The following is a 14041-nucleotide window of genomic DNA, read 5'->3' as shown; positions in this document are numbered from 1 at the left end:
TACATGTTGCCCGTGGATCCTTGGAAGGACCCGCGAGCAAAAAGATTGATGCAGCAGTCACCTTGAGGGCAACTGACGTGGGATTCCCATCAAAGCCAAGCCGTTGCAGATAATGGGCAAGATCCTACAAATTTCTGTGACCATTTCACGTGACGCCCTTAGGTGTTTCCGGCGTTGCCTCTCTGACATTTGAGGACGCGATGATGTGCCAGTGCCCAGCTTCGATAATGCCGTTCCTGGATGTCATCATTCGGAGCATCCTCACCTTCTTGCTCTGCCTGGTGCTGGCATTCAGGCATCATGCATTGAGGGAAAAGAGCCCTCCTCAGTCACTCCCACTGCTGCTCTTCCCATGGTACTAGACAAATTGGGTGTATAAGTCCTACGTCGCTGCGGTTTTTCGGAACAAAAAACAAGCAGAACGTTCCAATTCAGTCCTCTGTTGCCAGTGAGCTGAAACATCGAGGCAATGAGCAGTTCTCTTTTATGTGCCTTAGAATTGCAGCAAGGTAAAAGACACACCCACTATAGTTTGTCTCCTTGCAAGCCTTGCGTGGCCACATGGTTTGCATTCTCGTTGGAGAAAATGGTGTGCGTAGAATTTAGGGCAAGTCTCCCCACCTTCCAGCCTGACCCCATCAGCCTTACCCACTCAATGTTACTGTTACCCTTCCCTTTGTTACCGTTGAACCTCCCCTCATTACCATGCAATGTCAATCAATTTATTCATGTCATCCCTTCCCCACTTTTCCTACTCCCGTCACCAATGACATGCTGACTCTAATCCTTGGTCCTCCTCAAATCAACCTTATTATTATTGCTGGGGTGACCAGTTCCCCTCCCTGTTTTGTTGCAGAATACCCAACCATAAATCATGACCTTCCCCCCACCCCACCAGAATTCATTTGCCTCCATTGCCTGGAACCATTTCCTCTGCCAGCCAGTACCCTGAATTTGCCCCACAGGTCCTCGACACTGACAGCGCTCATCTCTCCCTTTAGGCCATTCCTGACTATTTGCTGACTGTAATCCTCAAATCAACCCATCATCTCCACAGCCGCCCACATCCAGCTTCAGCAGCAAATACAACCGTTACATGCCCTGGATGCTCCACCACTCCTTCCCCAGCTCCTACATGCACCCAATCACCCTACCTTTTCCTCCGACTATGCTCCCCTTCTCCTCCATGTACAGCACCGCATCCCACCACTCCTCCCCATCAATGCCATCGCCGCCATCCCGAGAAGAATCACCCTTGCTGATGCCGAGCCCGCAGCCAAACATCCATTCCAATGCTGGCCTGGAGGCAAACATCCATTCCAATGCTGGTATTTGTTTTGCCAATGACTTTAACAGAGAACACAGACCTGAGACTCAACTGCACAAAGCCAACTGTTGCATGCCACTTTGAACCGGGTGGCACCGGAATAGCACTCACCGTTCATTTAATCTAGCAGGTAGGACTTAATTGTAACTACTTCTTCTTTGGCCTCCTTGTCTCGGGAGACAATGGGTAAGCGCCTGGAAGTGGTCAGTGGTTTGTGAAGCAGCGCCTGGAGTGGCTATAAAGGCCAATAATAGAGTGACAGACTCTTCCACAGGTGCTGCAGAAAAAATTGGTTGTCGGGGCTGTTACACAGTTGGCTCTCCCCTTGCGCTTCTGTCTTTTTTCCTGCCAACTGCTAAGTCTCTTCGACTTGCCACACTTTAGCCTCGCCTTTATGGCTGCCCGCAAGCTCTGGCGATCGCTGGCAACTGACTCCCACGACTTGTGATCAATGTTACAGGACTTCAGGTCGCGTTTGCAGACGTCTTTAAAGCGGAGACATGGACGGCCGGTAGGTCTGATACCAGTGGCGAGCTCGCTGTACAACGTGTCCTTGGGGATCCTGCCATCTTCCATGCGGCTCACATGGCCAACCCATCTCAAGCGCCACTGACTCAGTAGTGTGTATAAGCTGGGGATGTTGGCCGCCTCGAGGACTACTGTGTTGGAGATGCGGTCCTGCCACCTGATGCCAAGGATTCTCCGGAGGCAGCAAAGATGGAATGAATTGAGACGTCGCTCTTGGTTGACATACTTTGTCCAGGCCTCGCTGCCGTAGAGCAAGGTACTGAGGACACAGGCTTGATACACTCGGACTTTTGTGTTCCGTGTCAGTGCACCATTTTCCCACACTCTTTTGGCCAGTCTGGACATAGCAGTGGAAGCCTTTCCCATGCGCTTGTTGATTTCTGCATCAAGAGACAGGTTACTGGTGATATTTGAGCCTAGGTAGGTGAACTCTTGAACCACTTCCAGAGCGTGGTCGCCGATATTGATGGATGGAACATTTCTGACGTCCTGTCCCATGATGTTCGTTTTCTTGAGGCTGATGGTTAGGCCAAATTCGTTGCAGACAGCCGCAAACCTGTCGATGAGACTCTGCAGACACTCTTCAGTGTGAGATGTTAATGCAGCATCGTCAGCAAAGAGGAGTTCCATGAGGACTTTCCATACTTTGGTCTTCGCTCTTAGGCGGGCAAGGTTGAACAACCTGCCACCTGATCTTGTGTGGAGGAAAATTCCTTCTTCTGAAGACTTGAAAGCGTGAGAGAGCAGCAGGGAGAAGAAAATCCCAAACAGTGTAGGTGCGAGAACACAGCCCTGTTTCACGTTGTTCAGGGCTGTGTTCTCGCACCTACACTGTAATTGTAACTAAGTGTAGGGTAATCAGTATACATGGCAAATAAATTAATGCAAAGTTTCAATCTGCCACCGCGCGGGAGGAACCCCGGAACGCTGCAAACATGCCGTCGACTTAATTGCTCTGAAATATCCCGCCATTGGGAATCTGAAAAGAAACACCTCCCACTTAATTGAATCACCCCACATGCCACCAAATCTGCTCTTGCAGAGCCCAGAAAATTCCATCCCGTGGCTTTTGATTTAACTATCAGTCTTTGGTGTCGAACATGAAAATCTTCATGAAAATCCAAATAAATTAATTCTGTTCTGATGAAGGGTCACTGACCTGAAACGTTAACTTTGCTTCTCTCTCCACAGATGCTGCCGGACCTGCTGAGTATTTTCAGCATTTCTTGTTTTTATTTCAGATTTCCAGCATCTGCTATATTTTGTTTTTAGCCAAATAAATTATGCCTTATGGAGCTCCCAAATCTACAATATCTTCTTAGAAGTCCAAGATATTCACGATGTTTACATAGGAACACAGTCTTAGTTATCTAACAATTCCCAAGGTCCATCTAGCTTCCCATATTGGTCATCATAATGATAATCAATCTCTTATCAATTCGTCTGCAACAGATTCAAACATGAGGGAAGGAAACTGAGTTGTGGAAAGCTATGGGAACTATGAGCCTAAAGCCACTTACTCCTTCAATCATGCTACATTTACCATATGCTAGATTTTAAATTACTCTTATAATGTTTTCCAATCTAGATAATCTAATTTGCATTTGAATGACTCAACACAACTAACTGCCACCGTCTTCCGCAGGATACCGTTTCATAGATTTACCACTCTCACTCACTCACAAACAGTGCCTCCACAGATGAGTTTTGAATTTATCCTCCCATTACAAGCACAGTCCCTATCTTCTAGTTCTACTGTTCTGGATAAGATGAAAAAAAAAGCAACCGCCTCTCAACTTCATTTCCTCCCCCCACCCCCAACGTGAACATGCCCAATTTTATTTGTCAGACTTCTGCATTAATGCAAGCTCCATTATTTTTTACCTTTCCCCATTTACATTTGTAACATTTTTACTTTGTTTTTCTCCTACTTTGGTATTAGACTTGAGCTTAGATTTATGTTTTCCTTGTGCACTTGAAGATTTGCTCCAAGTTGGTACACGTGCTCTTTTACATCTACCACAATGACTCCCAGAATCCACCTCTTCTGATTCCTTCACAACAATGGAAAGGAAAATGTGCGGTGGTAAAAACTGGGCGGCTGATCCAATACTTTCCTTCCTCGATAAATTTGAAAGTTAACTCCCATCTCTTAAATATGTTGATAGGGTAGCCCAAAGTGATCAGCTAATATGGATGTATCTGTAAAAACCATCGAACCCCAGTGAAGCAAACTTAACCTTTCTGCCATCAGATGAGGGAGGCGAGATTACAATCACAGTCTCTGCAACTTTGCTCGTATACTATACATATTTTCAGACGAATGACTAGATCTGGTATATGGAACAGACTCACCTACAATGATCAGATAACAAAGCACTAACAGGTACCTAGGATGTTTATGATCATAATGATTACAGTAATTAAACCAGACTGTAATATATTTGGTCTTAGTTTCACATGCAAGTTCTCAAGGTATTGTAAACAATGATTACAATGTATACAAATTAAACGTATACATATTATTATAGTCACATATTTAGTAAAGAGGCTAACACACACACAACTACATAGAACAAAAATGTGCATTCAGGTGCTATTTTCAAGGGACTTTACAGTGGGCAGCATGTTGGACAAGGAAAATGGTTAGTGTACATCAGAGTTAAACAGTTCTATGGAAGACTTATAACACCACCTGGAATATACAGTGAACAGAACAACCCTGCTTTTGACTATTCAGGTTACCAGCTGGCGATTCTTGGTCTTTCATTGAAGTCTGTGCAAAATAAACAGCCAAACTGCAGTTTGCCAGCAAAAACAGCAACACAAATTCAAGGCCTTCCGGAAACTTGATGCTAGGATCTGACAGATCCAAGTGGAGAAAAGGAATAATGGAAAATGTCTCTGGGCAAAAGCCTGGAACATTAGTATTTCTTTACATAAAGAACTATTACGGACAAAAATCAAGTCAGATAGGCACCTGACCTGGCTGGGATAAATATATGTGGGAAGGGAAAGTCATACAATAGAATGATGCAGAAAGGGCATTGCCCCAAGTAAACTGTCCCTGGTGAGACTTTTATTTAGAGGTAGTATGCCCAACAATTTATTGTATATACACTAATATTCCCTGTGGGGGAAAAATTATAAATCATGCAATTCCTATTACCCATTTTCATAATTGATGGACATTTCATATTTTGGTTACTGATATTAATAAAATTTGAAAATTTCAAAACGTAAACATTCCAAACCTGTGCCACAATACACCAGCACTTAAATCATCACCAGCTGCTCAGGAACTAAAATCTCAAACAGAACACTATTAAAACTTCTTTATTCAGTTAACAGCCTAATTCTTTATCAAATGAAAATGAATCTGATGTTGTTACATGTGTGTTGTATATATGTATAAAATATAATTGTCATATTTACCTTAACAAAGTCTTTGATAAATTGAGCTGCCTTCACACCAGTTTCTACATTGAAACTGATGTCTACTTTGACTTCTGTCTCCTGGTCAGTCAGCTTTATAATTGGTACCTATAAAGTTGAGAAATTTTTGAATCAAGTATCACATTGAAGTAAATAGTTCTAAAAAGATTAGACATTCTTCCGATTAACCTACTGTAGCTTTGTCAAGTACTTTAATAGAATGTGGCTCAGCAATATTCTGTCTTCGTAGTGCTTGCTCTAATAGCTGTAAAGGTGGATTCTTCCATTTCCCAAAAACTACCAAGTCTATGTCACTGTAAAGCAAAAGACAGTAAGAAAAAATTACCACAATGCCCATTAATTGCAGGTCAAAAAAGTGTTAATTTTTGTCAAGACCATCCAGCTGGAAACCATAGGCTCAAATGAATAGTTCTTTTCCTGATCAATAATGGCTAAAAATAAATTGGTTACAAATGCCTTCTTAATCTATTATCCATTTTTATTAAAACCATTGAACTTAAAACTGTGAACAAGTTAGTTCTTGCCTTCTCCTCTATTTCCCCCTCCCATTATCAAATGGGTCTTTTGATAGATTAGATCAAAACAAGAGCCAGGAAGAGGTAGTTTTAAATAACAGTTTGAAGTCTGAAGAACTCATGGGAACAGCACAGGATTTCTTATTTAAAGCCAGATCCAAATCCCACGCTGGAACAACCGGAAGAGCAAAAGGGTGCTGGCTTCCAGATACCTCTTCAGATTATCAGCATGGAGTGCTCCCTAACTTTACATTTCGCAGTCTGATAAGCTGCGATAGCAGTAATGGAAACTCTCAGGACACTCGGCTAGGCATTCAACTCGCAGCACCTGAAATACGTGAGGAGGGCTAATACATGATACAGCAAGAGATTGGAATGGTGGTTCCAACTTTAGGTGAATCAAGTGGTTTCATTTGGCACTGCACATTTTCAACATGGATGCTTTCCTGGAATCCAGCCTGCCAGTCAACCAACTGCTGGAAGCTTCCAGCCTGGGGCTCTCAAAAACCATGCTATCAAGCAGAAGTGTTGCAATCTCTAATGCCTGATCTGCCCATTTGACTCAATCTGTAATTTTCACTATATAGGATTGTTTCAAGCTCATCAGTGATCAGAGCCAGCACAGAATGATGAGAGCTCTCCTTCTGAATTTGACAAAGGATTTGCAGGGGAAATTGAAAGGGGACATGTATGATTCTCCCTTATTAAAAAGGATTAAATAGTCCAATTCAGTGGCTCTGCTCTAGACAAAAAGCAACTTATTCTAGAAAATACCCAATGAGTCCACATTTGGAAAATGGCCTGAGCAAGCTCCTGGTAGAACATCTACCTGAACCATATTATGGCATCCATCCCACTCGGCATGCTTGCTATGAGGTCCAATCCCTCTAGATCAGTGCCTGATGTGCACACCTGTCCACCCAAGATCAGGGATCAAACTTCTTAATTCTTCTCCCCTCCAGTTTATGTGATGGACCATTATTAGTCTATACTTTGAGAACTATTATCTGCACCTAGTTCTCAAAGTAGTTGAGAACCAAAACAATGAACTGTGCAATGACTTCCAGAGAGTTTGTGACACTGGATTCAGCCTCCATCTCCTATTGGGATGCCAGCTTGGAGATGGTAGTTCAGATCATGCACCACTCCTCCCCTCCCCCCAACCCCACTCAAGTAAACATATAACCTGCAGCCACGCCCAGAGGGTAGGCATGATTTATCCTGCCTTTGCTAGTTACTCAGGATAATGAAAAAGTGCCACAGACCACTGCAAAGAGGATCAACTGCAGGAATTGTATAATTCGCCATGCATGGAGCACAACATAGATGGCTGCCATCAATAACTCCAAAATATGTATGTAATGCTGTGCTGGGAACCCACATTCAAAATCAAACACCATGTCTCATGGCCTTGCACAGTGTGCTGGCATCATATTTGTTCGTATCTGGAAGTGGCTATTATGACAAACACCTTCAAGATGCAGCTGAGATTTCTCTGCTCCTATGAACCACCTGCTTCCTTCCAGAATGTTTTTCTCTCTAATTGAAGCCTTGTGGGGACAGGAGATCTCATCTTAAGAGCAACATGAGCATTCCCGAGCCTTGGTGATTGTACTAAGCATGGTATGAATACTTTTGCATTGCTTGTCACAGCTTTTAAAAAAAGAGTAGGTACAACCTACTTCCAAATATGGTCTTGCCTGAGAACATGATTGCAATCATTCTACACTACAGCTCATGAGGCAACCCAGAATTCTAGGCCAGTAAATCAGCAGACTATTCCTTGGGTGCCCTTCTCAAGAGCATCCTTGACTGACTGGCCACGACAATTACTGCTGTCCAGTATGCATGTATTGCATCCGTTACATATAAGCAGCTTAAGCTTAAGGCACTTAGTAAAGGTGTCTTGGCATCAGGTGGCAGGACCGTATCTTCAACACAGAAGTCCTCGAGGCGGCCAACATCCTCAGCTTACACACACTACTGAGTCAGCGGCGCTTGAGATGGCTTGGCCATGTGAGCCGCATGGAAGATGGCAGGTTCCCCAAAGACACATTGTACAGCGAGCTCGCCACTGGTATCAGACCCACCGGCCGTCCATGTCTCCGCTTTAAAGACGTCTGCAAACGCGACATGAAGTCCTGTGACATTGATCACAAGTCGTGGGAGTCAGTTGCCAGCGATCGCCAGAACTGGCGGGCAACCATAAAGGCGGGGCTAAAGTGTGGCGAGTTGGAGAGACTTAGCAGTTGGCAGGAAAAAAGACAGAAGCGCAAGGGGAGTGCCAACTGTGCAACAGCCCCGAGAAACAAATTTTTCTGCAGCACCTGTGGAAGAGCCTGTCACTCTAGAATTGGCCTTTATAGCCACTCCAGGCGCTGCTCCACACACCACTGACCACCTCCAGGCGCTTACCCAATGTCTCTCGAGATAAGGAGGCCAAAGAAAGGTGTCCATCAAAAGAACAGCATGTACTTGGTACTTGCAAAATCCTAGCAGCAGGGAACCCCTAATGTCTACATCAGGCCCTAGGATACACTTCAGTATTGTAGATCAGGTAACTATCTTGCAAGTTTTCTTGCATGATGAATGTGTTCAATGATGTTATTTAACAGCATGATGCACGGCAAGATTAAAAGAGCTTTATTCACACAATTATTTAAGACTTCATCTCATCTAAAAGGAAAGCCTACCCAGCCCAGAACTCTCAAAAAGCCAGAAATTACAATGAGAACAAATGTTGCAAATTAGCACTACTTTACAGTATACAAGAAAAATATCTAAAATTAAAAACACATCTTGCACATGTTGACAACAGTCAATATTATAGCCAACAAGTGATGAGGAACTCAAGGGTGTTGTCCAAGAGGCCTTACACAATGGAATGAATGACAACTAACTAAATGACTGCATTGTACAATTAACTTTGACATTGCTGCTGCTGTGAGCAAATCGATTTCCCACCTTAAAGTTTTATCACTTTTGTGATATAGCTCCCAACATCTTTGCAACCATATGGGAAAGTGCATGATCTTTTGCCAGGCCACTACCAATGTCCTTTGAAAGCAGCCACAGACACCTAGGCATAATTCCTCATTCTGCAAATTCAGATTGGAAACCAAGCAGAACTGAAATCTGATGTGCATATGCTCCTCAGTTTCGCCAAGCTACATAGAGAACCTAATCTTGTTGAACAAATTAAGCTTTTAGTTCATTTCTTTCTAACCTATCTTCCTCTCTAAGCAAAAAAAAACTAATCAAAAACAGGATTCAACAAATTGGTAAAATACACACTCCATACAGCCTTTCAATTCTTTAACATAAATATAAAGACCAAGAATACTCAAACAGCCTGAACTACACTTATTTGATCAGACAGATGAAATTCCTTTACCTTCCTTGCATGAATATAGAAGTGCCCTTCACTAAGAAATTTGTCTCAATGTACTTTATAAATAAAATAGTGAAAATGGTACCAGAATTTAAAGCATACCAAGTGAAAAACTGAGTCCCCATAATTGCTTACAATTATTTTACACAACCTATGAACAAGCTTATACAACTAGTTTATTTGTCAGCTGCGGCTCAGTGGCAGCATTGTCACCCAACTCAGAAGGTTGTCAGTTCAAGTTTCAATCCAGAGATTGGAGCACATAATTTAGACTGATAGTGCAGCATTGCATTCAAGTGTCAGAAGTGCCGTCTTTCATATGAAAGGTTAAATTCAAGCCCGGTCTGCCTTCTCGTGTGTTTTTTTTTTAAGAAAAAGGCACATGGCCCTATTCAAAGAACAGCAGTGGGGATCTCCCTGGTGACCTGGCCAATATTTAATCCTTACCCAACATTATTAAAAAGCAAGATTATCTGGCCATTATTTCATTGCTGTGTGGCATTGCTGTGCACAGATTGGACGCAACATTTCCTGTATTACAACAGTGAGTACACTTCAAAAGTAAAAGAACTTCATCAGTTTTAAAGTGCTGTAGGACTGAGATTGTGAAAGTTGAAGATGTTTTATAAATGTAAGTTTTTTCTTCTTTCCTAGGTGTTGGTACTAAATTTACCACACTGAAACACAGCTTAAAAAAAACCTCAAATTCTTAACCAGTACATTTAACTTAGCAGTATTTGTTTGAGATTACTAGTATGCTAATACTGGTAAATCATTTTCACCTACCTGGTTGGGAGATACAGTCCTGTACTGAAACTTCCAAAAATCTGAACCTGTGGCCAAAACATACATGCATTATTCAGTACAAAAGATCGCATTTAATTATTTAGGCTACACAGCTACAAATTTCAGTTGGTCATTTTGCTATATGTCATTTACTGAGTGTGCAATATCTAATCACTGTGAATTCATGGATCAGAAAAGAGACTTCTTTTATTTATTTTTTTTATTTAGAGATACAGCACTGAAACAGGCCCTTTGGCTCACCGAGTCTGTGCCGACCAACAACCACCTATTTATACTAATCCTACATTAATCCCATATTCTCTACCACATCCCCACCATTCTCCTACCACCTACCTACACTAGGGGCAATTTACAATGGCCAATTTATCTATCAACCTGCAAGTCTTTTGGAGGTGGGAGGAAACCGGAGCACCCGGCGGAAACCTACGCAGACACAGGGAGAACTTGCAAACTCCGCACAGGCAGTACCCAGAACTGAACCCGGGTCGCTGGAGCTGTGAGGCTGCTGTGCTAACCACTGCGCCACAGTGCCACACTGTTGAGGAAAACTAAAAAATTTTCAATGGGAATGTTACAGCTACCAAAAATATAAATGGATTAAAATTTCAAGTTGGAACGCGATTTTATATTGATTAGAAACAAATGCATTTATTTTTAAGCTTTTTGGTGCATTATAGCTCAGTGAATAAATGTATCTTGCAGTGTAGCATCAAGTCCTGATCAGTACTACAATTAACCCATTTCACTGAAGGCACCATCATTGACTTTCATATGCCTGGTCAAGCAAGGGGGAAATTTGTGTGAATACACACAGCAGGAAGGGTTTCCATCCTCCTGATGCGTGCCGATTTAAGGTGAAGAAAAGTTTGAGTCTGACACCGTCTAGAAAAAACCAAGCTACAAGCTGCTATCATCCATGAAACCATGACATTCTATGAGAAGCTACCTTCAGAAAAGGTGAAAAGAACTACAAACTGTTTGGTTTAACAATTTGGCAATGTAAGAGTAGGAAAATGCAGAAAATTACACAAATCTAGTTTTGAATTTAATAACCAAAATGTCAACTTTGCTTTTCATGTTTTGACATCCTTAACTCTTTTTTTTTTAAAAATCAAATTCCTGGAATTTTAACTGGCTGTCTCAAAATACTACTGGTAAGTTCTCAGTTTTAAGATTCAGCATTCTTATTAGGAAACTTTTCTACCAATGATCATAGAACAACATCTCAGCAGAGTCTCACCATTTTGTCACATGGATCATTCAGTGTAGTCACACTCATTGGTTATAAATCAAAAGGAAAAACAATGCCAAATATTTTGTATTGATATTATGACTGCAGTCAAATGTTTGTGGAATATTTTAATTACAGAATCTGGAAAAGCTATTCAACTCCTTGACCTAATTTACTTCAGCTTCTTTGAATATTTATATACACACATATATTTAGAAATACATACAAAAGAACACAGAAAATGCTTTGTAGATGATGGTACAGAACTAAGAACATAAGAAATAGGAGCAGGAGTAGGCCATACAGCCCCTCAAGCCTCAATAAGATCATGGCTGATCTGTCCCAGTCCTCAACTTCTCTTTCGGGCCTGCTCTGCCTAACCCTCGACTCCGAGATTTCAAAAATCTATCTACCTCCTTCTTAAATACATTTAGTGACCTAGCCTCCACAACGCTCTGAGGCAGAGAATTCCAGAGATTCACCACCCTCTGAGAGAAGAAATTCCTTTGCATCTGAGTTTTAAATGTATGCCTCCTTATTCTGTAATTATGTCCCCTCGTTCGAGATTTCCCCCACTAGTGGAAACATATTCTCAGCATCTATCCCGCTTAAAATCTTATATGTTTCTATAAGATCACCTCTCATTCTTCTAAACTCCAGTGAATAAAAGCCTAACCTGTTTAGCCGTTCTTGGTAAGACAGCCCCTTCATCCCAGGAACCAGCCTAGTGAACCTTTTCAGAATTACCTCCAATGCTAGTATATCCTTCTTTAAATACAGGGACCAAAACTATATGCAGTATTCCAGGTGTGGCCTCACCAACACCCTGTACACTTGTAACAGGACTTCCCTATTTTTAAACTCTAACCTCCTAGCAATAAAGGCCAAAATTCCATTCGCCTTCCTAATTACTTGCTACACCTGCATGCTAACCTTTTGTGTTTCATGCACAAGAACACCCAGATCCCTCTGTACTACAGTATTTTGTAGTCTTTCTCCATCTAAATAATAATCTGCCTTTTTATTCTTCCTACCCAAGTGGATTACCTCACACTTTCCCACATTGGACACCATCTGCCAAATTTTTGCCCACTCACTTAACCTATCTATATCCCTTTGCAGATTCTTTGTGTCCTCATCACAACATGCCTTCCCACCTATTTTTGTGTCGTTAGCAGATTCGGATACACTGCACTCTGTCCCTTCCTCGAAGTCATTAATGTAGATAGTAAATAGCTGAGGCCCTAGGACCGATCCTTGTGGCACCCCACTAGTTACGGCTTTCCAACCTGAAAAAGACCCATTGATCCCGACTCTCTGCCTTCTGTGCGTTAGCCAATCCTCAATCCATGCCAACACATTACCCCCAATAGCCTGAGCTCCTGTTTTGTGCAATAACCTTCTATGTGGCACCTTATCAAACGCCTTCTGAAAATCCAAATACACAACATCTACTGGTTCCCCTTTATCCACTCTGCTTGTTATACCCTCAAAGAACTCTAACAAATTTGTCAAACATGATTTCCCTTTCATGAAACCATGTTGACTCTGTTTGATTGCATTATGTTTTTCTAAATGTCCTGCTATTTCTTCCTTAATAATGGACTCAAGCATTTTCCCAATGACTGATGTTAAGCTAACTGGTCTATATTTTCCTATAGAAGATAAATTGCAAGCATTAAAATCTAGATTACTCTTTGGCAAGTAAAGTGCTAGTTTTAAACAACTAGTTTTGCAAATTTAGGATCTCTCCTGTCTGTGCAAATAAAAGTTAAGGACAAAATAAATTCAGTAGAAAATCAGTTTCATGTTGTAATACGCACATCAGCTGCTGGCCAAAGCTCCTTGATAACAGATTCTATTCGTTTCACAACTTCTTTACGCATGGTTTCCTCTTCAGGGCGCGGTGACACGAACTTGTAAAAGTCCATGATTTCTTCATGGAGACTAATAAAGTGAAAAAAGAAATTTATATATTAGAGCTCTGCAACAAAATTTAATTCTCAAGGTGTTCATTTTTGAGCCTTTCAAACTTTAAAGAGTTTGATTACATACCAATAGTTTGCTCTACACATTAAGTTTTAAGTAATACTTTCAATATGTATTCCTTACAGATTGAGTCATATGTTTTACATTAGCCAGAACGACATGTTCCAGCAGTTTACAAACCAAGCTGGAAGAAAACCGTTTGTATAATATTTAAAATCATACATCTGCACACATTCTCCATCTGCACCACTTAACCTTGAAATAACTTTCATCAAACCTGTTCCTCAATTTTAAAATTCTACCTTTGCTTATGTTAATTGGCCACATTGAATTACACCCCCTTACCAACAGTAGCATTGCAGCACTTAGTTTAGCATCTCCCAGCTCCGCAGTCTGTACTGCTAAGGATCTTGTACACTATTGATGGGTTTGACAAACAAAATATAGAAGTATATTTTGACTCTGTACTTTTTTGTTTACATTTGAACAGACTCCATAACTCTCGCCATTTTACCTATCCAGCTATTCCAATATTATCCCCGACTCTCAGTATTCTACTTATTTAGCTGTCTAAGCCCTAGTTCTTATACGTTACTACCTGACTGTGGATCTTTCTTTTAGTTCTTCCTCTGGTTCAAGTAGGCTCCCTCCCTCTGGGTGACTGCTGACTTGTGTCAATATTTCTAGGTCTCCCCTTTCTGAGAAATCACCTAATCCATGGCACGAAGGAATGCAGTAGGGCAGGGAAAAACTCATTGTGGGAGTGAAGATGATCTGTTACTGTCTCCAGAAAATTG

General features: G+C 41.6%; 1 protein-coding gene across 6 annotated transcripts in view; it reads right to left on the bottom strand.

The window, feature by feature from the left end:
* tent4a (terminal nucleotidyltransferase 4A) overlaps window positions 1-14041 on the bottom strand; it is a 125929-nt gene that overhangs the window by 41370 nt on the left and 70518 nt on the right. For 5 of the 6 annotated variants that reach the window (XM_068058764.1, XM_068058774.1, XM_068058792.1 and 2 more), the window contains exons 2-5: window positions 13079-13202; window positions 10004-10050; window positions 5484-5604; window positions 5291-5398 (exon numbers count right to left, since the gene is read on the bottom strand). In XM_068058764.1, the coding sequence (XP_067914865.1) occupies window positions 5291-5398; window positions 5484-5604; window positions 10004-10050; window positions 13079-13202 (400 nt within the window). The remainder of the gene's footprint in view (window positions 1-5290; window positions 5399-5483; window positions 5605-10003; window positions 10051-13078; window positions 13203-14041) is intronic. The other variant, XM_068058782.1, reaches the window with a different exon arrangement.

Source organism: Heterodontus francisci, chromosome 2 (assembly GCF_036365525.1).
Source record: "Heterodontus francisci isolate sHetFra1 chromosome 2, sHetFra1.hap1, whole genome shotgun sequence".
NCBI lineage: Eukaryota > Metazoa > Chordata > Chondrichthyes > Heterodontiformes > Heterodontidae > Heterodontus > Heterodontus francisci.
The sequence above is the reverse complement of the archived record's forward strand: the minus strand, read 5'-3'. Positions and strand labels throughout refer to the sequence as shown.